This window comes from Liolophura sinensis, chromosome 6, assembly GCF_032854445.1.
Source record: "Liolophura sinensis isolate JHLJ2023 chromosome 6, CUHK_Ljap_v2, whole genome shotgun sequence".
Taxonomy (NCBI): Eukaryota; Metazoa; Mollusca; class Polyplacophora; order Chitonida; family Chitonidae; genus Liolophura; species Liolophura sinensis.
The window spans coordinates 9,523,668-9,547,541 of NC_088300.1; the positions used below are offsets into that span (position 1 = coordinate 9,523,668).

The following is a 23,874-nucleotide window of genomic DNA, read 5'->3' on the forward strand; positions in this document are numbered from 1 at the left end:
TGACTTAGTATAGATTTAGGCAACATTTGCTTAACAATTTTCAGCATTTAAACTTGCTTATCAGGGCTGAAAAAATTAAGCAGCTACAGGTGGTAAAAATGTTGCCATATTCAGGTTGATAGTATAGATCATCCAGTTTATATAGCCTGACATCATCACATTATGTACGCATCCATTCAGTTCACCTGTAAGTGACTGTCATTTTGGTAGAGGATATGTGAAACCATCAACAAAGGCTCATCACAACCAGATCATGCATGGCAAACACACAATAATTATGATGATTAGATGTTTTATTCATGACAGTTGAGAGTAGTTCCAAACAGTGGAGATTTTTTTTTTACCAAGTTCATGGACACGTGTAATAACATGCGGGTCTGTGTGATGTGAGGGTCTGTGTGGTGTGCGTGGCTGACACTGCTCGTAAGCTATGGACTGGTCACTTTATCGGCTGCAGTTTATGGAAGTCACTTTTTCTGTGGGTCTGTAGGTCAGATACTCCTACTACACCAGACTCCTCATTTTATAGTACCTTTTCATGTATCTTTTGAGAAAAATTCGTTTTCACAGTAGATTGTTTTGTTACCTTTTTGTGCTGTGTACATACATTTCCACAAATTACCGTAAATAACCTAAAATTTGGTCCATGACAAAGGTGCTCTTTTCCTCATTCCTGAAGTTCTGTTGATTTTAGAAAGGTGTTTTGAGGTTTCTTTGGAATGTAACTTATAATCCTTCTGACAAAGTGTATGTTTCAGCACCAAAATGTTAGCAGTAGAACATTTTATGACATTACTGTGCCAATAAAAATGCACTTTTTGATTTTTTAGGTCGTGTTCAGTACATATAACAATTGACGACAACAGTGATGACCATGTTGTATTGGGAATAACCAAAACAATTCTCTGAATAGCAAACCACAGATATTTTAATTCAAACTTAATACTAGGAATAGCAATATGTGAAGTAATTCTATAAACTTCTGCTTCTAAACTTGTAATAAAATGAAGATGCAGCCATCCTTGGGTTACAGTTAATTTGCTATGCTTTAAAGATAATATGTTGTTGTGTTTTGCAGATGCTAAACAATATTGCCAATGACCTGGACATGTTGTTGAGCGATCTGTGTCAAATCTACCCATACCCTCATCCCAAGAAATCTCTGCAAGACAGTCTGTCAAGGTAAGCCAGGTAGCGAAACACCTGCATGATCAGCCTTATTGGAAATGAGAAGTGATTAGCAATGTGAATGTGGTACATTTATGTAGTTTTATCATTTGGCCTTCACTAATTTCTAGCTGTTTTACAAGTAGTTAATGTCGTAAGTTCTTAACAGTTTTGACCTCGGACATGTTTGAGAATTATACCCTACTGCGGACCATCTGTTACATAATTCTGTGAATTTCAGTAGTGCCCATGCATGGTGAACATATTGTATTCCTCAAACCATGTGATTGAAGTTTTGACTGTAGGGTATTCCAGGTGTTTACTCATGCATATTCTGAAGGCATTATTCTGTGCTGACTGATAAAATATTTTTTGTGCGGCCCTAAAACTGGTCAATCCTGGTCAATTTTGTCTCCAAAACAAATTTAAAACGTGCATAAATTGCACTGAAAGTTGCTCTCTCATATGCGAAATGTTGAGGAAGTAGGGTAGATTGCAGTGAGGTACATTTATGTGCATTATAATGTTGTACTTTACTGATTAGAGTTATTCAGTATGAGGGTAGTTCGCACAACTAGTACATTGTATACCAACTCTTGTATTAAGTCTCATATTTGAAAATTAACATTTTTGCAGCATGCATTTTGATGACAGAGTTACCCATGGAAGGTTATAATACAGTGCATGTTTTATCAATTTTTCCACCTTTTGCTATTCCATAATTATACCTACACGTGTATATATGTACCTGTATGTAGGTGTGTAAAATTGTGACGAGTTAGCGATGAGGGTAGTGTTGTGCCTGTATTGTTGGTTTGTGAAATGAGAACCTGTTACTTGACTGCCTTGTGAATATGGCGTTCAGTCCCTGACCCGGCCACCATTGTAAGTTAATAGTCTGATCTCTCTGCTGTGGACTGGTGTATACCATGCAAGTTCATTACAAGGTCATTACATCGTCCTCTCTGCTCTGTAAATGTGTATCTTAGTCTTTAGTTTATGATGCATGTAGATATATAATGAAAATTTTGTGATCTGCATTGAGATGATGTAAATTTACTAATGCATGCAAAGCAGATTTTTCTCATAAAATTCTTCAGTCTCGTTAACACACATCTTACAGTACATGTACCATAGTGTGACATTGACAAACTGAGAACCTGAGTAAGCTTGAAGTTCCAGGAGATAAACATGTCAGTACATGATGTCCTGTACAGGTATGTGATATGCTGGTTGGACAGAACATAGGCACACAGATAGGACTGGTTTACCCAAATGACCAGGTGTGACAAACTTCAAAGATACACAGTTACCCGAATTATGTTCATATTGTTTTGATGTTAGACATGTTCGTCGTGTAAAATCTAAGACACATTTCGGTGATTTCATCTCAGAGCAGTTGGTCACATTCTGTCCCCATGCACTGATGCTCAGCATCGTGATGCATGTGTTAGTGTTTATGATTCCCGGGAATCTAACCCTTCTAAATTTATGGAGTCAGTCTTCGATTTTTAATTACTAGCATTTCTGGGATATTGAAACAAATATTGATATTCCATTTATTCTGTAACATCGCAGAAACATTCTTCACAAACCCATTGCAAATTTAAACCCTTGGAGTTGGCCAACTTAGCTGGTGTATTTTCAGCACTACATTAATTTGCCTAATTTGTAATGTGTGTTTTAAAGACTTCAAGTACATATATCACCTGAGGTATTTAAGGGCAATGTGTCACCTGCCTTGGTACATTGTAGGTTTGTTTTCCTGAACGTTTAACACATTTGCACATGTTTTTGTGTTTACCATATGTTACTTCATCCATGCATTACTGAATGATCTACACTTTCTTAAATGCACAGAGTAAACAAACAAGTAAAAGAAACTCGTATGTTTGTGCTGATGCTATGTGTATAGTTATCTTGGTACCAAATGACTTAACGAGACCACCAGGAGAATCCCAATGTCAAGACTGTAAATCTTGGCTCTTTGTTTACACTAAATTATTAACATTACTGGAAGGTCGTAACTTGTGCTAATTAATGTATCTGTTAATGGCACCAGAAGCAGAGTACAAGTAGCACAGATAGGCATATATGTACCTGTAAAACATGTTGTTATCTGAATGGGCAGGACAATAATGTGGTAGTTTTCTTATCAGAAAAAGTTCAAGGCTGACATTGTTGGTAAAACAGATCTTTATCTCAGATAATCAGGCCATTGTTGCTGTTTGCGAGGCTCCCAAGGGTTAATAGCGAATGTTGTGCTGTACATGTACATAGTTCACTGCTGCAGAATAAAAGTAAAAGTATAGGTGACCCCATAGGAAGGTTTCATATTTATACTGACAGAGACACAAGTGGTTGAGGTTTAGTGTAAAATACCCACTTGGATTTCTGCAGTACATTGTCAACCCATAGTTAACATAGTAAACTGATATTAATTGCATATACATGCAGTTTATATTGAATTTTTCATGTGTAAGGCAAGTACTGTTTTATACATATTTGCCTTCAGTACAGTAAATGTCAAGTACATAGATTTAATAAAATGGGTAAGTTAATGTGCCAGAGTCGTGTAAGTAATTTTGATCTCAAAGCTTATTTGATATGTGTAGTATGTATATGTATAGACTTAATGATGTAAGGTCAGAACATGTACATGCATACAATTCATATAAACTTGATTTTCTGCATGATATACTGTGATTCTGCAACTTTTTCACATGTTTGCAAGGTGGTTATTCAAGCATTTTCTGAAGGTGGCATTCTGTGTTGTCTCATAAACTTTTTGTGAAGCCCTGAAACTGGACAATTCTACCAATGTAGTTTTGTCTCCAAAATCAAATTAAAAATGTGCATAAATTGCACCCAAAATTGCTCTTTCATGTGCTTATAGGTTGAAGTATTAGTGTAGTCTAAATATATTGAAGATGCTAATTATACAGGTATATGTTGGTATATGCATGTATAATGTTGTAATGTTAGATCAAGATCAAGCTTAAAATCCTCATATTATCAGTTTTCCTCATCTTTGTAACTAACGGTATAGATGAATGGGCCATTTAACGTCAGCATATACATCTGCACATTATCAGGACGGTTCATCTTCTCGTTTAGACATTACACATAAGCTCATTATGTTTATTAATCTAGCTGTTCAAAGCTGAAAACACATTCCATGTGTATGTAAGGGTTTGTTAACATCTGCTGTTGTTTTGACATGAATAGAAACCGATTTGCTGCATATGCCAGAGTGACCAATTGAGTATAATTGTGGTGAATTTGAGGTAAAAAGAAAAGAGTGTTATCAAATATACTTGTGTAGCCTGAATTGAACATGGTCCTGTTCTGAGGTGGAATGAAGTGAAAACACACTGCAGTGGTTGTCAGTTAGATTTCAGTAAAGAGCTGAAGCACATGTAAACCAATTACATGTATTACTGTTAGAGTGTCCACAGGCTTGGATATGTCAGACGTGATGCTCAGTATTAGGCTGTTAATATCTCACACCCAAATTTGTCCTCTTACATCTGCAAAGGTCACAGAATCAGGAAATTACAAAATTATTGCAAAACCTCTAGTTTTGTTCTCTATTTGCCACCATTAGCCCTGAATGACAAAAAAATGTCTTTAAAATCAGATTATAATGTGTAACAAAATGCTACACACAGTTACGCATATAGGGGTGTTTTTGACACACACAATGGTGACGTTAACCAGAGGTTGTATGTTAGGCTTATGGCTGTCACAATTAGCAGAAGTTAATTGATAGTGGCATATATGCAGATGTCAGGCCTGATAATTATTTAACTGTGAGTGTTATTGAAATTGATGTGAGTAACATTGCTTAATTGTGTATTGTAGGCTTGGAGTGGCACTTTAAATGCACAGCATCTCTATGATTGGAATAGCTCCTCCTGTAGTAGACACATAACATGTAATTTGGTAAATTTTTATTTTTTTTTTTTAAGTTTTCCTTTTTTTAAAGTTTTCCTTACTTTCACCAAAAAAATGTCTAAAAACACTTCAAAGGATGAAAAGCATCTATATGGTTTTAGTAATAAATCATTTTAAATATTCTGACCTGGCAATTACAGCGAAGTTTTTTTGACAGATGAAAGTGGTCACTTTGGACATAAGTACAGTGTACTTTACTTCACACATAAATGAGCTGTCGGATTTTCCTTATACCTAGATCTTCAGAGGTGCCATTAGTTGACACATAAGTGACACAAATTGGTTGTATCTGCTTTAGATTATGTATTCTGAGCACGTAAAAATGCTGTTAGTCCTGTTTTAGGGTTGTCAGGTATGTTATAGTTTTTATCTCATGTACTTACATCTATATACATACACATTCATTTTAACGCTTTAGGATAAAGTAATTTCATGAAAGTCTCTAAAATTATGAACTCATTCGCTTATTCATCGGTATAGAGCAATGATCAGCCCTGGCTTATGAGGTAACAAACCTGAATCCAACTGCCATTGGTTTGGCTGTGGCTTTAAGTTAGGAGGTTTGTGACATGCCTGGTCAGGGCCAGTGGTTTCTTCTCTGGCCTCCAGCTGCCTGGTTTCCTACAATCATTCATATAAGCCTGACTGTCGTGGGTTTCTCCAGGCTCTGCCCGGTTTCCTCCCACCATAATGCTGGCCGCCGTCGTATAAGTGAAATATTCTTGAGTACGGTGTAAAACACCAATCAAATAAATAAATAGTTTATGGCTGTAATTATTAGTGTAGTAGTGTTCACTGCTCAATTACACCTCAATAATAAGAATTTTCAGCCTAGTGGAGACCTGATAAAGATTTCATCACATCAAAAATTGAAGTGATGATATGGACATACATGTTATATATAGAATACACATACCTGTTTGTTATTTTACTGGCGAGTGGTAAGTAACAGGCTGATCTCTATGAAATCAAGATGAAGAGAGGCACACACAGCACAGGGAAATGAATTGACTTGTGTTCTATTTGTGTGACCCAACATGCTCTGGCGTGCTGTAGATAACATGGGGCCCTGTGGCCCTTCAGTGTAAGCCTTTAAAGGCACACTTGTGTGCTGCATTCATACACCCTCTCTCCCCTCACAGCACCCAGTTCCACAATCCACATGCACCTAATATTTATACCTCCTGAAATCAAACTTGAGACAGGAGTGCTGTCTATTTTGGTGTTGCCCATCTGTGTAGCTTATTATACAGTGATACAACCAGGGTCTGTGTGATGGTATACATATATCCCCTCACCCCAGCCTGGTATCAACACAGCCCTCAGCCCTCGGCTTGGTGCAGGATGTGGCCATCTGTCAGACTGTAATTGCATAACCCTACCCCTCATGTTGTACTGTTTATAAACATACAGCAACTATTAAACATGTTAACTACAAGGGATTGGCTCCTCAGGCTTTGTCAGCCTCGGCTGTCAATACATATCTACAAGTTCACATCAAAACATACATATGTACATGTATATTTTTAGACATGTATGACTGCTTCGGTGGTATAATGGTTAGACTGTCCGCCTCAAAGTCAGGAGGCCTTGGGATCTAACCCAGGTTGGGTCATACCAAATATTTTTAAAATAATACTTGCTGCTGCCGCCTGGGCGGTTGGCATCGAGAGGCTGGAGGAAGGAAACATGACTGGTTGGCCCGGTGTCAGTATAATGTGTCATGCCTGGTGTCTGCAGTGTGATACTTCAGTGGCTGCAGCACTTTGGCAGCATGAACTCACTCTGCCACAAGAAGACACAGAACAGGTACACAAACTTAATGACTGCTGAAAAATGGTTAAGTATGAGGTTAAACCCCAGCATACATGTAGAACCAATGACATACCAACATACATGTGCCAGGGCAGACATGTAAACAAGAACTGTCATATTCTCTGTGTGTCCTAGCTGGGTTAAACCTTCATGACCAAACTTGTCTCAGGCCATCAGCTTGAATGGGTAAATCTGAATCTCGAAAAATTAAGATTTCTGTTGATCAAGCAACTATCGATTGATGCAAATTACTGTTGAGTTTAATGTAACCGGGAATATTGTTGACATTAATTTGAGTACAAGAATGAATTGGAAATCCTATTTGTCAGAAGCATGTAAGGAAGCAGTATCTGCATGCCTTTAGTTTTGGCAACATTGAAGTTTACGTGGAAAATAAGCAGGAAAAGGTTTAAAAACTATTTTCTGGAGAATAACCAACACTGGTGTATATGCGGTCATGCTTAATCAGCACGGTTACATTAACAAGTGTTGACCATACCCTCTGCTTGACAGGAAGTTTAGACCAGCTACTCCACCATCCTTTTGATGTAAATGCCCAAGTCATTAAATAGTTAAATGAAACAGGGTGTGAGGGGTATATTTTTTAGTACTGCACATGCGGGCAATTAACTTCAGCTGACATCTGCCATGGACTGTGTTTATGGGGGTATCATTATGGTTGGCATGACCTCTGGGCATTTTACTGGGGAGTGCAATACTAGTCTATCAAACAACTAGCAAGGATCTGTATGTGGATAATGAACAAAACCAATTTACTTCATCAGTTTTAGATTTTTGAAGGTATTAAGTATACATGTACAAATAAACTTTGATCTCATATTCATGATAGGGTTTTAAAAAGCTTCCTTCTTTAAAATAGAATGTCATTTGCCATATACACGTAATAAAGTAATGGAATTTTAGGTATTAAATGCCTCAGATAAGTTACACATACATCTGCTTGTTCTGGACTTCAATTTGATGTGACAAGTAATTCTGCTTTCTCTTTACGGAACAAATGAAATCTAAGTCATGTGGTGGTTGCCAGTGAAGCGGTCCTTTCATTTGCTGTAGTTTATTTTCAGCCAACATAGGGAGAAAGTTTGCTGTTGTCACATTTAGAAGCGTTGTATCTTCAGTATTCTGACAGCTCCAGTAGTTTCCATCTGCTTACCTTAATCAGTAATTTAATACCTCCAACTGAGGAGAGTGCGGAGATGATGCCCTAAGCCAAGTTGTCTCATTTCTTTTGAAGTCTGTGTGTGAAGGTATATTTGTCAGTTTGTTGTTCTGCTCCGGTTTCTACAAGAGATTGTTGAACACTGTTTGCTGAACATTTATCTCAGTGATGGTACATGTAGGCCTACAAGTCATAAGGTGAAATAATTCATTCTGAGTGTAGATGTATAATTTACTGTTGATGCAACTACTGTTCTACATGTAGGTAGCTGAGCGTGGTCTATAGGCCTACTATATGGGTCCAAGTTTGTTCTTAATTATTTGACAATGAAATACAGGCACATTTCCAGATAGATATATGAATGAATGATTATGGCTTAATAGATGTTTGAATGAATGATTATGGCTAAATGGATGTATGAATGAATGAATATGGCTTAGTGTATGTATATAAATGAATGAATGATTATGGCTTAACATATGGCTTAACAGATATATGGATGAATGATTATGGCTTTACAGATGTATGAATGAATGGGTATGGCTTAATGATATATGAATGAATGGTTATGGCTTAATGGATGTACAGAAATGAATGATTATGGCTTAACAGATGTATGAATGGATGGTTATGGTTTAACAGATGTATCGATGAATGATAATGGCTTAACAGATGTATGAATGATTGATTATGGCTTAACAGATGTATGGATGAATGATAATGGCTTAACAGATGTATGAATGAATGATTATGGCTTAACAGATGTATGGATGAATGATAATGGCTTAACAGATGTATGAATGAATGATTATGGCTTAACTCCACTTAAGCATTATTACAGCCATATCATGGTGAAAAACGGATATATAGCTGACATTTTCACACTCTTGTTAGACATTTAATCAAAGTGACTTTTTCCACATACTCTCAACATGTTCTGTGTAAGCTAGAGTTTCCAAATTAATTATATCTATATAAAATGTGAAGTGCTTCTGTTAACTAGTATGCTGAAAATCAGGGGAAAACTGTGTTCTTACACAGATTATCACTACAGGTAAGTTTCCGGTTACATGTTTGACAAAGGAACAGTTGTCTTGCTAGGCTGGAAGTGTTTGCCTAACCTCCAGACCTCATACAGGTGAATGGTGCAGAGAGTAAGGTGTTACGAGGCAGTTGCCTGTCTAATGATTATAATTTGCACACTTCTTCAGCTGCTCACAGGTTTTGTGCTGTGTCCAAAAAAATTATCACATATTTTTTTTTGCTCTGCATGTTTCTAGTCTTTTGTTGTCTGACGTGTCAATTTTTACACTTCTTCCGCACTATTGTCTGATTTGTGTGACTGGAGATATGCCCACCCACCAGTTAACGAATCTGTTCAAATCATGTAGGATACAAATAGTCATCAGAGCTTGAGCTGTCTGCAGTGTCTTTATGTGTAGTCATGATAAATGTGCTTTTACACCTACTGGGTGAGCATATTACCTAAACACAACTAACAAAATGTGCCCACCCACCCAGAAAAGTCTGCCAAAGTATGATATAAATCTTCATTAAATCTCTAGCTGACTACTCTCATGTCTTAGCCTGAACATGGTTTATCTCGGTATGTTCTATATGTGGTGGTATGTGCCTTTCCGAATCTCTCCTTACATTGACGCATTTACCTCGGTGAAGTATGAAGAACTGCAGCACATGTTCACCGTATCAGCCATTTTATTTCCTCCCAGAGAAGATCACTCTTCCTTTTTTTGAGGTTAAAATCTTAACCATTGTTGTGAGCCAGTAGAATCCATGCATGTCACCAACCAAATGTAAGATCTGACAAGGTCCAATGATTGGGATAATCTTGGCATTCACAGGCTAGCTGTCAACCATAATAAACATTCTGTTTCAGTAATCGCAACCAATTTCAAAAACATGTTCCATTGTATCTGAATTAAGGTGTGAACTTGAATCAATTTTCCTTCGTTGTTTTGTTTTGTTTTCTTTGGAAGTTGCCATCTGTTTAAAGTTACTGAAGTTCTGTTTAAAAGTTTTCTTTAGCTTTATGGACATCAGTAGGTGTTCCCTATCCAGTAGGATCATACATATTCATTGAAAACGTGCCAAGTTCTTGAACACTGCGTATTGTAGTGCAGTTGTGTTTATTTTATCCTCTTCACGTTAACAATAAAGATGACCTGTTGTACTTAGCTCATTACCATTATTTTACCTGTGTAATTTACATGTATTTGCAGTTGTGGGTATTATATTCTGTTCAGTTTGGCAACAAGGATGACCTGTTGTACTTACCTTATTACCATCGTTTTACCTCTGTAATTTACATGTATTTGCAATAGTGGTTATTGTATTTTGTTGACCTTGACAACAAAGACGATCCTTGCTGGACCTACATGTACATTATTACCATCATTTTATCTTTGAACATTGTATTTTGTTGGCCTTCATTATTACCATATGTCCCTTTGGCAACAAAGATGACCTATTGTACTTTCCTTATTACCATCCATTCACCTGTATATTTTACCTGTGTTTTCAGTGACAAGAAGCTGCTGGAGGAGTATATAACAGGTGCCAGTGATGAGACGTCCACAGACAGCGGGACAGAGGACGCCAGAGATCGCCAGGACTCCGTCCTCTCTGCTCACCTTGATGTCTTCAGACTTGATGATGTTGACCAGGTAAATTACACCATACATTCACACATTTAGTTATTCTGGAACATGTCATTAGACATGTTGATGAACACTCCAATCCTACTTGTGAACAACCCAATCCTTGTTATGTTTGTCAGGTAACTGTTGAAGGATAGAGGTTTATTCCAGATGCTTCTGATTTCCTCACCCATTATAAACCTAACCACTGTCATATTCATTAAAAAATTCTTCAGTACGGCATTAGGCCATGTTCAAAGAAATAAATGAATAATAGTTTGTGATATGAGTATACGTGAGTATTTGTATTTTAGGCTGTTCATGCTCTGATTTCATCCTCCGTTATCCTGAAGGTTGTGATGTAGGAGAAAAATTGTTAAGCACAGCAATAAACAACACTCAAGAAAATTGTTTGTGACATGAAAATTTTCATACTTATTTGTGATTTGAAAGGCAGATGTTTCATGTAAAAGGCATGTGTAAGTACCATATATGATGTAACGTGCAAGTGGACAACACTTTGGGGCATATTTTCTGGGTGGCTGATACAATCTGATGCTGATCTATTATATAACATAATCATCGTCCACTTTTCTCAGAGCCTTCAGATTCCTCAGTATGACAAGGCATCCACTGATACAGTGGTTACCGAGGATACCAAACTACGACCAATCACAACTCTGGAAAGGCTGACCAAGACACACCCCATCTGGTTTTTAACAGACATTGGCCGGATGGGAGCTGTCCATTTGCTGAAGGACAGACAAGCTGGGGTATGGAAGTCTGTGTCAAATTCTCAACTATGTCTACTCAAGAGGCAACTGATTCCAAAGTCAAAGAAATACTTTTTGCCAGTTCTTCTCTACTTCTGTTTAGTATATCAAATTTCTATTTGGTTGATCTCAGATATAAATAGAATTATTTGTTTCAAAAATAAATACATTTAATGTACTCTAATTATTTCATCACTCAACTTAATGCTTACATTTTGAATATGTAAAAGAAAAACTGAATATAACTATATGCTGTTTTACATGGGCCACTGCAGACTGTTTGTGGGGCAGTCAGTGCAAAAAAAGGCTGGCACACTTAACAAGATATAAATTAGAACACATTTTAATATTTGATTAGCCTTAGGGTGGAAATCTCTTTCCAGCACACTACATTATGTTCTTACCTGAGGACTGTTTTTTATCCCCTCAGTGTGCAACGAAGAAGGCAGGTGCTTATTGCTCTTCAAGGTGAATACATTATCGACCTTTGTCTGAATTACAGTTTTACCCGGTTTATTTTTTCAGTCTTTCATCGTGCGTCGGTCGAGCCAGAACAAATGGGCTTTGTCTGTACAGTTTCCACAGCGAGGTAATGCCAACATTGACCACTATCTGATAGAGGGAACGAGAAAAGGACTACGTTTGCAGGGTTCTAATCATTACTTCCCGGCGATCCCTAACCTGGTGTCTCATTACTGCGACAATTTGTAAGTGCATGGTGAAAAAACAATAGAAGTTTTGAGGCATTTTTACCACTGTCACAAAGGTCAATCTTGTAGAGTTTTTTTTTTTTTTTTGGTTACATCATGTAACTGTAGATGAGCTATTTATGACTTATCTTTACCACTAGTCTAGTAACTGTAAAAGAGTTGCTACATATATGTTATCAACTTGATCTAGGGCTGTGATTTAGAAAACTACTGTGGAAAGTTAACAAATCTTACAGGTTGGCAATATTGATATTTATATGTAGTAGCTTTATCAGACGTAGAGATTTTTGTTTTTCTTCCTTTGCCTGTAAATGTTATCCCTTGTATCAGTCACAGATTCAGATATGAGACTAGTCAGGTATGTCCTTACCAGTGACATGTACTCGTGTGTTGCAGAGATGAGCTGCCCCTACAACTTGTACTCCCTCCTGCCATACTAGCAGCCAAAACCCCACAGGAGCTCATGTCCCTCGCTCTATTGGGGCAAGGTAGGTACACAGTCAGCCCGGTTGTATTGGTGAAGTTAGTTAAATATGTATTAATATACAGGTAATGTGTCCTTTGTGCTATATGCATTGTGATATGTAAGACTGTTGATGACCAGGTAATATGTCTTTACACAGTGTTTGTATATGAAACACTTTGTATGGAAGGTGGTATGAAAGAGAGTTGGACTTGTATGGAAGGTGGTATGAAAGAGAGTTGGACTTGCATGGAAGGTGGTATGAAAGAGAGTTGGACTTGTATGGAAGGTGGTATGAAAGAGAGTTGGACTTAGACATAGCCTATAAGCCTCATCCAGCGCAGAATTTCTGAAATAACGAGTCCCTGGTTTCCTCCCACCATAATGCTGGCCGCCATCATATAAGTGAAATATTCTTGAGTACGTCATAAAAAACCAATCAATTCAAATGTATCCGCATCCAAAGCATGCCATATCTATAATGAATGACTAACATTGCAGTTACAGATGGTATTAATGTTGTTGTATAATTTTGTATCTTATATTTCTTATTTGCAGATTTTTGGACCTCTCCTTTGACAATACAAGCAGAGAAATTGGCCAAGTTACGCAGCCAAGGAATCATTCATCCTTCACCAAGTCATGGCCTACATAAGTCATGTAGTGAGCCAATCAGCATTAAGCAAAGCATGGACACCAGCAGAGTGATGACCAATGAAATTCAGTGTAACACTATGCCATTTTATTCCACGGACAATTTTTCGACTTTCTTGGCTAATGGGAATGCTTCTTCTCATTGGAAGGATCTGCGTAACAATAATGACCCCCAGAGTGTGAACCTGCAGGAAATGAATGGGTCTTGCTCCAAAAGGTCATCTCCTAAAGAGTTGACTGGTAGTGACCATCAGGCTAATGTGGACCATCACATAGGGGGAAGTTGTGACAGGAAACACCTTAAACAACGGACATTTGAAACGACTACAGGCCCACCTTTTCAGGCAACTTTCACACCAGTTTCCCGCAATGTATCACCTAAGATTTCTAACCAATCAGCAAAGTCGGCTTCCACACAGACGTCGCCCAAGGAAAAGCCACCCCCAGTTCCCAGTGAGGGCACAGCACTGTACGGCACAACAGCACTAGACTTCCTCACACCCCCTTACCCTGGGTACTATTCCAGTAACTTATCAGACAGAATGAGTGACTATTACGATGTGTGGAAGAACACGGTTTCCACTCCTACCCCAGAGAGAAAGTCTGTAGACACTGGGTCGGGTAGGGCGCCCCCAGAGCAGTTGTATGACTTAGAGAAGCAGTTGAGCTCCATGGATCTCCTGGTGACAGGCAAACCCCCAGTTGGGCCCCAGCACACCACTGCAAGATTTGACAGGCACCATTTCGGCACCTCCCAGATAGAACAATCTAAACCACCCAGAGTGCGACCACCCCCACTCCCCACGGTGAGCAGGTTAAAATCATGCTCTATACCTTCTCTTACTGGGTTCAAAAGCCCTGTGTACTCCCAGCCTTTTGATGCGCTGTGTGATGGGCAGAGCAGTGGGTCATGTGACGACTTGCACATCTCGTCCCGACATACACCCTCAAAGAAAGGGCTGCGACGACAAAGATCTCTGCCCCCAAGATCTCTCCGTGAACGAAGACGGCTTCGTAGCCCTCAGTTAGCAAAGCTGGATCCCATCATATCTCCTCCTACCCTCACATCACGCTTCCTACCTGAATATCGAACATCTGATGCTGGACTGGACATTTCTCCTGAACAGAGGCCAGTAAGTAGCCCCAGCAGGCATGGGAACACACTTGAGGAGAGGCGAGCAGGAAAGAGCACATTTTATGTCACTTACCCAATTCCTGCCAAAAACCAAGGGAACAGAACTCCCGTGAATGGTGCATCAAAGTGCTTTTCAGACTCTGCCATAGGCGAGAAGGCTTCAAAGGCCAGTTTCGAAGAGACCTGTTTTTTAATAGAGGATTTGGAGAATAGTGTGAAGAACACGCCTCCTCCAACCTCTCCATCATTGAACAAGTTCCCTGTAGATAACTCAGCCATTAATCGACGCTCCTATTCTGACTCATCGACCGTGGAAGATTTGATCTCCCACACTGCACCACAGTGTACAGTCAAGTCCCTCCAACCTTTGACTTTGAAAAATTTACAGCGGGTTTCAGAGTATGACAATTTAATGAACCCCTACAGACCATCGTCAGTTCGGACAGCGAGTAGTATTGGTACAGTGTTTTGTAAGCCCTGGGACAGCTCTCCATGGCAAAATCTCCTCCAATCGGAAAGCCCTGTGCCAACAAATGGCTCTGCGTTACTAAAACTTCCAGTAGAAAGTTCTGTGCCTGAGAAAATTATTGCTTGGCAAGATGCCAATCAGGATTATGAAAAGTTGGCAGGGTGGGATGACCCGGTGACCCCTGGTACGGCTGATACTTTAGGGTCATCAACTTCCACCCTGACACAGGATGCAGATATCAATCCAATAGAGGGCAGCACCAGTACCCTCCACAATGCAGACACAGGTGGATGTTTGTGTAGACAGTCTTCATGTGAATTGTGCTGTGGTGGTCAACTTTCAAACAGGGCAGAGAGTAAGCAATCATGTGTCCATGGAGCCGAGCTTGGTGAGCAGTGTATAGATGACGGGGATGTAGTGGCTCTGCCGCTAGGCGCGTATGTCGACATGGACGAGTGTTCAGATGATGATCTCCCTTTACCGAGCCAGGGAGGCGTTCAAGACGTCAGTCCTAGCTTTCAGGATAAATTAAAACCTTTCTTGTGTGAGTATTGAACAGATCAGGGTATATATCTGCACTGAGCGAAATTGAGATTTGTGATACTGTTATGTTTATCTACTTGAATAAATTAATATTGGTGAATTCTGGTCTTCCTGGGGCTCACTCTGGCTAATTTAGTTTAAGCAATTTGTTCTGGATGTAGCTACTCAGCTCCTGACGACAGAGGTAGAGGGGTCAAATCCAGCTACTGCTGGTTTGACTCTGGCTTTATGTCGGGAGGTTTGTCAGGTGAAGGGTAGTGACTCTTTCTGTGATCTCCACTAATAAATCTGACATTTATGACATAAATGTAAGTAAAAATTACTGAACATGGCATTCAGTGTCATTGTTGTAATCAGACTGCTATAGTCATTTGAATAATGTATGTGTGAGCATGGAAATGTGCTAGAACTGGTTGCCTGATCTCAGTAAATCAATGATTTAGTCAGGTCCTGTTTTCTAGTCACCTCTGTATGTCTTATGAATTACCGGTTCCTCAAGTGTAATGTTTATAGTTGCATCCAACCAGAAGCACTTAAAACCCAGAGACTTATTGTTAAAAATTGCAGTATTGTTTGAAGGCTGTAATGATCATTATGAAATTGACACAAAATACAGAAAAATGGATGTCAATTTTTGGGGGGGGGGGTTGCCGTACAATGTTATAGCAATGTCGAGTGCTGTCATAAATATGAACTTTCCCTCTTTTGCAGCTCCCCCTAGATTACTCAGTATAAAATCAAGGAGAAAATACTCTGGGGTGAGGGTTAGAGAGTATATATACAGGTAAGAGTCTGGCTTTATAGTACTGGGTTGTATCTTCTGCACTTATTGTTGGCCTACTGCTCATGATCATCTTGTCAGGTTAGCTTGGAGTAAAGTGGTTACTGAATGGCTTGACCGAAGCATTTCCTACACTATGGTTCAAAGATAATCATGATTTTCCAGTCACATGCTTTGTTTACACCTTTATCGGTACATTTAAATGACCTCATTTTCATGAAGAAAATTATATTATTACCTCTTTGCTTTTGTTTTTGAGAGATGAAGAAATGTTTAAACAGGCCATGTGGATCATATTAAACCCTCCACACCCTCACCTAAAAATAAATAAATAAAATGCAATATTTTGGCAAGGGCTTTCTTGACAGGTTTTATGGGAGCCTTTGATTTCAGAATAGGTATTCTGTTTTAAAATAGTTTTATGTTAATCATATTAGTGAATACCAGACGTTAATTTTTGCTTTAATTTCTGGATTGACTGAAATTGAATAAGCTCTGTATTGTATGTTTGTATTTGCCTTGTGTCAGTTATATTCTGTTCTTCAAATTTCCATCAATCACAGATCAGTGTTGAGGTAGGACGTGTTAAGTGGTTTTCTTTCCCTCTGATATTCATTTTCTTACCTTCATTTCCCAAGAGCTCCACATATTACCTATGCACCCCATCTCTAGCAAGCTTTATTTTTTCAGATTCTGAACATGTATATTACCTCATGTGGCCTGTTTATAGATACTTTAAAAAGCATTGTTATATACAGTCTTTATACTCTATACAAGTAGAAAACCTAGGTTGTGTGTGTGCATGAAATCGTCTACATATGGTCTGATGGTATTGTAGGTAGGCCTATTTGAGAGGCTGTCGTTCACATTTATCTTATTTATTCGTCAGTTGCTATGGGATCGGAATGTGTCAAATTTCGAGTTGGCTGAATGGGATTATGTGATATATCTGTTTAGTTGCATTCATGTTTTTGTAGAGCTAAACATCAAACTGCATTGTGACTCAGTGTGATAAGGAGCATGAGTTTAGTTGATGTACAAAGTGCTTTTCTCCCCCATGTTCCAGACAAGTGTTTTCCCGTTGATCTATCCACAGACTGCGGGCATTTTAGTAGTATTGGTGGTAAAACAGAACAATTATACTATGATGTTGTCCCCCAAATAAGTAAGACCTGTCAGAGTCCAGCATGTGTAGCTCATTTTAAACACCTGTGAATACTAGAAATTGTATGATTACATGGAAATTTGTTTTTTCTGCCCATGAATCATTGAGTGTCTTGAGACTGACCTGATTTTATTTTAATAGCCTGTAGCCTACTGTAGCCTGAATGAATGATTGACTAAAGTCAACTTCACACTCAAGATAACAAACATGTATATTATAAAATGTATACCCATCACATATAATTTCATTGGACGTAAATTTTGATGATTGCCATGAGTTAGCTGTATCTACTTGATACATACCTGTGTGTATATTCAGTAGCGTCATTGGCTGTTCATTCAGTCAAATAAACAACATGTGATAACAGTTTACATTAAAGATAAAGGTATAATTGTTGTGTGTACATTGAATATGCCCATACAATTGCCTTGTGCGAGTTTTACCCAAACTTCCTTCCCACCTATTGCTGTGAAGAGAAATCGAAAACATTGGAGAGAAATATTACATGATGTTAACAGCAACATTTATGCATATGGTTTGCCATTCATAAATTAAAGGCGATGGATTTAAGTTTTTCAGTACGCTCTGGTTGCTTAAACTACATATGTTAATGTACAAGGACAAAGCTCTCCATTCGTCATGTTTATCTCTTCCTTAAAGTAAACCATTAGTCAATGTGTGACAGTTTTGTTGGGCAATATAAAGCTCACTTGTCAAACCTACAGCAGCTATTCACTCGCAGTGTATAAACTCAGATCATTGTAATGACAGCAGAAACTTGTTGTACATTGTGTGTGTTTTATGTTTTGGATGCGACAGTTTAATTTGTTGGTGAGCAGTGATGGTATGTAGTTCATATTTTCTGATCTTTACAACAAAAAAGAGTAGCATGCATGTCATAGTGTGGACATTGCTCCTGAACTTCAGAATTTTGTTCTTCACTGTTTGCAGTATTTCCCAGGATCAGAACACCACATTTGGCTGTACAATATCCAACTTTATTCAGTGTACCAAAGAGAGTAAAGAACAAAATCCACAGATAGTGATGAGAAATGTGAGTAATGAATGTCTGTCTTCATGGATATGATAGGATATGCAGTCAAGACTTTATAAATACATATACAGTACTGGACTGTCCAAGACTGGCTAGCAGGACTGGGTAAGGTGGGCATTTTGGTGCAAATGATTAATTTAGCACATGCCAGTTTGAGTTTATATTGTACATAGCCTTTCGTTGTGGTATTGTTTGGAAGTATTTTGTCATACATACATTTAGTTTTGCCTCGGTACCAGTCATTTTCATTACTAATTATTTCCTCCATAATCATGTAATATTTATAACAACTCCCTTTTGGCTGTTTCCAAAGTGTCTATATGCTCCAGGAGGGCCGGTATCATGGTGAATTATGAATAGAGCAGATTGAATCACATGGTTCAGCATCCCGGGGAATCGTCTTTTATGGCTGTTTCTACTGTGGGGTAACTCTGGCCAGTCGGCCTCTTATTTTCTACTCCAGCCAAGAGGCAGATAACGTGCAGGTTCAATTCCTGTCCCAGGCAGGCTGATTACTTATACCTCAGCTCTCATTGTTTGCTGTGACAGTAAGTGGTCCTTAGTGCTCATGGAAGTAAAATAAACCATGACCAGTACGAGTTCTCCCGTGCTATTACTGCAATGTCCTCCCCAGAATTCTGAAGGTCACAGCACTGTATACGTTTCCAGAGTAGCAATGTTGTGACAACTGGGAGGCAACAGTTAGGCAACAGTTCATTTGCTGATATGACATTCTGACCTTTGAGCAGAGCAGAGCAGATCTGTCAAGTCTGACATAGGATGGTACACACAAGTATTAAAATGACAATTATCCAAATGGTCAGACAATGACTTGAGATGCTCATACACTGTGTTTGTTTTCTGAGCTTATAGTCTGAGGTGTTGGGATTCTATCTACCTTGCCATAAAATCACCTCTCAAAGAAAAGGTCAGTCCATTAATGTAATATAACACCGTGGTAATGGCGTAAGTGCACAATGGCTATTATTCCTTGTGGGACATCTGGATTGACCTATTAAACACGTATTACACTTATTTACGAATGAAAACATTTTATTGAAAGCTTAGTTCCCCTGTGACATGGAAAATGATTGATGGTGTTAATCATTGCGGTTATTTAGGTTCGTCAGTTTATGAACGGTATCAAGAATTACCTGGTCAAGCATGGAGAAGGAGAACTGGAAGCTTTGATTGAGCTGGAAAGAGAAAAGGTAAGAACCAGTGGGGGGAATAATGTTGATGGTGTACTCAGTAAGACTGGCTGGTTTGAAATCATGATAAAGGATTAACATGTTGGTTAACAGAGAAAATTAACATCATGATGTAAACCAGTGATCTATCCCTGTGAAATGTGCTGTTATTCTATAGCATGTCTCTAGCAGATGATCATGTAGGCAGAGTTTGTTAGAATGAGATTTGATCCTGTCAGCATCAGCTAAGCACCTCTTTATGAAGTCAGTGTTTTTTTTTTTTTGGTTTTTTTTCTCGACCATTCAAATTTTTGAAATCCTTCAATGTGTGGTTTAACATGAGTCCTGGGTGTAAGGATACATGACACCAATGCTGGTTTAGGAAGCTAGGGAATAGGATGAGAGCGTCAAGATTTTGTACATTTGTTGTTTGGATTATTACAATTGACAAAGTTAAACAGTATCTTACTCAGCCAATGTTTCAGTTGTTTTGGGATGTCTCAGCTGTTGCAGATTGCACTTGTTTGTATAGAGATTGATTTTGTTCAAGTCTTAGGGGGAAAAAAATCGCTGAAACCTGTCTGTTTCCTGTTGCTTACAGCTGGAAGCTAATGAGATCCTGAACATAGACGCCATCATAGAAGGGGCCCTTCATAAGTGTGTCATTCATCCCCTAAAACATCACATCTACAAGCTGTTTGTGGAACAATATAACAGGAATGGTAGTCTGAAACTCCTGTCAGATAACATCAAATATGCTCGCACCAAAACTACACAAGAGCTAGGCATTAAGGTAAGGAAGGAGAATGCCCAAGCGCTGCATCCTAACATGTTATAGGTTCTACGGCCATCATTGTATCGGTGACACTAACATTTAGCATGGTCACCATTAATAAATATTCCCAGTAATTGAACAACAGATGTGATGTCACGCTAATGTCTGAGCAGCAGATTATGTTTCGAGAAGCCAGCTTGGGAGTTAGTGGTTTGAGTGGTGAAGAGTGATGACTTGTACCACCTGTGTGCACCTTTGTGTGGTGTACGATAGAGCGGGATTTGAACCCATGAACACAAGGCTCTAAAACATTCCAATATCCCACTGAGCCATGTGGGAAGATTATACAATCTTCTGCTTTTAGACGAGTTGAAACGTTTGTTGTGACGCCAGTGCTCTGTTTAATCGGATAAAATTCCATGAGAGCGAGGAAGGCTTTGGTGCAGGAAATTTGTGTCTCCTTGTACCAATGACTTCTTCTTTGCACTAACATGACAAGCCTGGCAGCACAATAGTTGCACAAAGCAGGATTCAAAAGCAAAAATGTCTTGTTTTCGATTTATGTGAAGGATATCCATTTAAACATGTTCCATAGAAATCTGGCCGGCCGCATTTACCAAGTTATTGTATTGTTATGCAGATAAGACCACATAGATAAATTGTCAGTTGTTGAAAAGTAATGTACAATTATGGCACATGAACACCCCCCACCCCACCCACACACAAACCCCCCAAACCCCACCCCACCCCCACCCCGCCTGTGCTTGGATGTCAAGTGGCATAGGCACAGATGCCAACTTCAGTGCAAGTGAAGTATGGGAAGGAATAAGGAGCAAGGGGAGATAAGTGGTCATATATAATGTAACATTAACTTCTGGAAATCTGGAATGTAAAGCAATGAGAAAAAGAAAGTCATATATACAGACTGTTAATGATGATTTATGATACTAGTATCTGAATTCTTTAGTGAATTTTTTGGTGCAGATGGATGTTCATTCCACAATATTATTTAAAATACATGAGTTAAAATGACCTAAGGTGAAATCACATGAAGTTTTCACAGTCTAGTGTGTATAAGTCCAAGATACCATGTGTTTTGTTTTCTGTCCAATTTACAGGCAGGTTTAGAAACCCCAACAGCAGTTTCTCTGGAGGTCATCAAGAATTATCTGCTCAAAATGCAGAAAGCATATTCGCCCTTGAAAAAGCTGGAGAACCTTCTGGGAGCCACATCATCAATATACCACAGTGTAAGTAACCAAGACTTGACCACACAGTATGATTACTATTGGGAAAACACTCTTAGATATACGTTAGATACATGGACCGATACTTGTCTTTTCAGAGTTCAGTGTGCAATATGCTTGTGTTCTTAAGCCCGGTGGCAACTGAAGACTTTTAGGAAAATCACATTTAAAGAGACATAGAATGGATGAATGGATTAGCCGACACTGGAGATAGCATGTCTTGGCTTAAGCCCTACAGCCTTGGTCACACATGAATAAATCTGCCATACCTAAACTTTGGCTTAGGCTAGGCATAACCTGGACTTGCCTGTCTCTCATACCAGGCAGTCAGAAATGATTTTGTATCCCTTTAAATGAAGTAATGGTTTAGATACTATGTGTTTATTTGTTTTTCTGTTACAGGTCCAGTCCTGTTCTGAAAAGGGCAAACCAAAGGCTAGTCTAGGAGCTGATGGTAAGATATTAATACCATGAAGGAAATTTGAAGCTCCATGATCGTTGATTTTAAATGTATCATTAAAGTCCGATAACATAGGTTGAAGTGCTAGTAAATGAAATTGAGAATAGTCAACACCATGATTTAAAACTGTTATGATTGTATCTTTGTTCAGAACTTTAGCCCTGTAGTAATTTCAAATCCCTCACAGGTCTGACTGCAGCATTATACTGAGAAACGTAGTATGGGCAGTACCAGAGTACAGAAGTACAAGATGATTGTGGCTTCCTCCACACATAAACCTACCAGGGTACAGCAGTGCAAGATGATAGTGGCTTCCTCCACACATAAACCTACCAGGATACAGAAGTACAAGATGATAGTGGTTTTTTCCACACATAAACCTACCAGGGTACAGCAGTACAAGATGGTAGTGGCTTCCTCCACACGTAAACCTACAAGGGTACAGCAGTACAAGATGATAGTGGCTTCCTCCACACATAACCCTACCAGGGTACAGCAGTGCAAGATGATGGTGGCTTCCTCCACACATAACCCTACCAGGGTACAGCAGTACAAGATGATGGTTGCTTCCTCCACTCATAAACCTACCAGGGTACAGCAGTACAAGATGATAGTGGCTTCCTCCACACATAAACCTACCAGGATACAGAAGTACAAGATGATAGTGGCTTCCTCCACACATAAACCTACAAGGGTACAGCAGTACAAGATGATAGTGGCTTCCTCCACACGTAAACCTACAAGGGTACAGCAGTACAAGATGATAGTGGCTTCCTCCACACATAACCCTACCAGGGTACAGCAGTGCAAGATGATAGTGGCTTCCTCCACACATAACCCTACCAGGGTACAGCAGTACAAGATGATGGTGGCTTCCTCCACTCATAAACCTACCAGGGTACAGAAGTAAAAGATGATAGTGGCTTCCTCCACACGTAAACCTACAAGGGTACAGAAGTACAAGATGATTGTGGCTTCCTCGACACTTAAACCTGCCATCAATTAAATATTCTTCATTATGTCTAAAACCCAGACATGTTAATGCATTGTGTTCTCCAATGTGTATGTTTCAGATTTCCTGCCAATGTTTATCTATGTGCTGGTACACTGTGGCCTGGTGTCAGCTGAGATAGAAGCTGAATACATGTGGGGACTGCTACACCCTTCCATCCTGACTGGTGAGGGGGGATATTACCTGACGACCCTCAGCAGTGCAGTCCTAGTCCTCAGGAACATGCACCTGTGTCAGGACCAGGGTACACTGGTCTCCAGGGACAGAAGAGAGGTGAGTGTGACAGGTAATCCTCCATAACATGCCACTGTGTCAGGACCAGGGCATACTGGTCTCCAGGGAGAGAAGAGAGGTGTCTGACAGGTAGTCCTCCATAACATGCCACTGTCAGGACCAGGGTACACTGGTCTCCAGGGAGAGAAGAGAGGTGAGTGTGACAGGTAATCCTCCATAACATGCCACTGTGTCAGGACCAGGGTACACTGGTCTCCAGGGAGAGAAGAGAGGTGAGTCTGACAGGTAGTCCTCCATAACACGTACCTGTGTCAGGACCAGGGTACACTGGTCTCCAGGGAGAGAAGAGAGGTGAGTCTGACAGGTAGTCCTCCATAACACGTACCTGTGTCAGGACCAGGGTACACTGGTCTCCAGGGAGAGAAGAGAGGTG

The 23,874-nt window shown here is 39.3% G+C and overlaps 1 protein-coding gene across 5 annotated transcripts in view; it reads left to right on the top strand.

The window, feature by feature from the left end:
- LOC135466527 (uncharacterized) overlaps positions 1–23,874 on the top strand; it is a 58,442-nt gene that overhangs the window by 29,828 nt on the left and 4,740 nt on the right. For 4 of the 5 annotated variants that reach the window (XM_064744058.1, XM_064744056.1, XM_064744060.1 and 1 more), the window contains exons 2-15: positions 1,079–1,182; positions 10,662–10,803; positions 11,376–11,549; positions 12,075–12,256; positions 12,656–12,747; positions 13,281–15,524; positions 16,235–16,307; positions 16,868–16,879; positions 18,421–18,523; positions 19,645–19,734; positions 20,315–20,506; positions 21,607–21,738; positions 22,138–22,189; positions 23,269–23,480. In XM_064744058.1, the coding sequence (XP_064600128.1) occupies positions 1,079–1,182; positions 10,662–10,803; positions 11,376–11,549; positions 12,075–12,256; positions 12,656–12,747; positions 13,281–15,524; positions 16,235–16,307; positions 16,868–16,879; positions 18,421–18,523; positions 19,645–19,734; positions 20,315–20,506; positions 21,607–21,738; positions 22,138–22,189; positions 23,269–23,480 (3,804 nt within the window). The remainder of the gene's footprint in view (positions 1–1,078; positions 1,183–10,661; positions 10,804–11,375; positions 11,550–12,074; positions 12,257–12,655; positions 12,748–13,280; positions 15,525–16,234; positions 16,308–16,867; positions 16,880–18,420; positions 18,524–19,644; positions 19,735–20,314; positions 20,507–21,606; positions 21,739–22,137; positions 22,190–23,268; positions 23,481–23,874) is intronic. The other variant, XM_064744057.1, reaches the window with a different exon arrangement.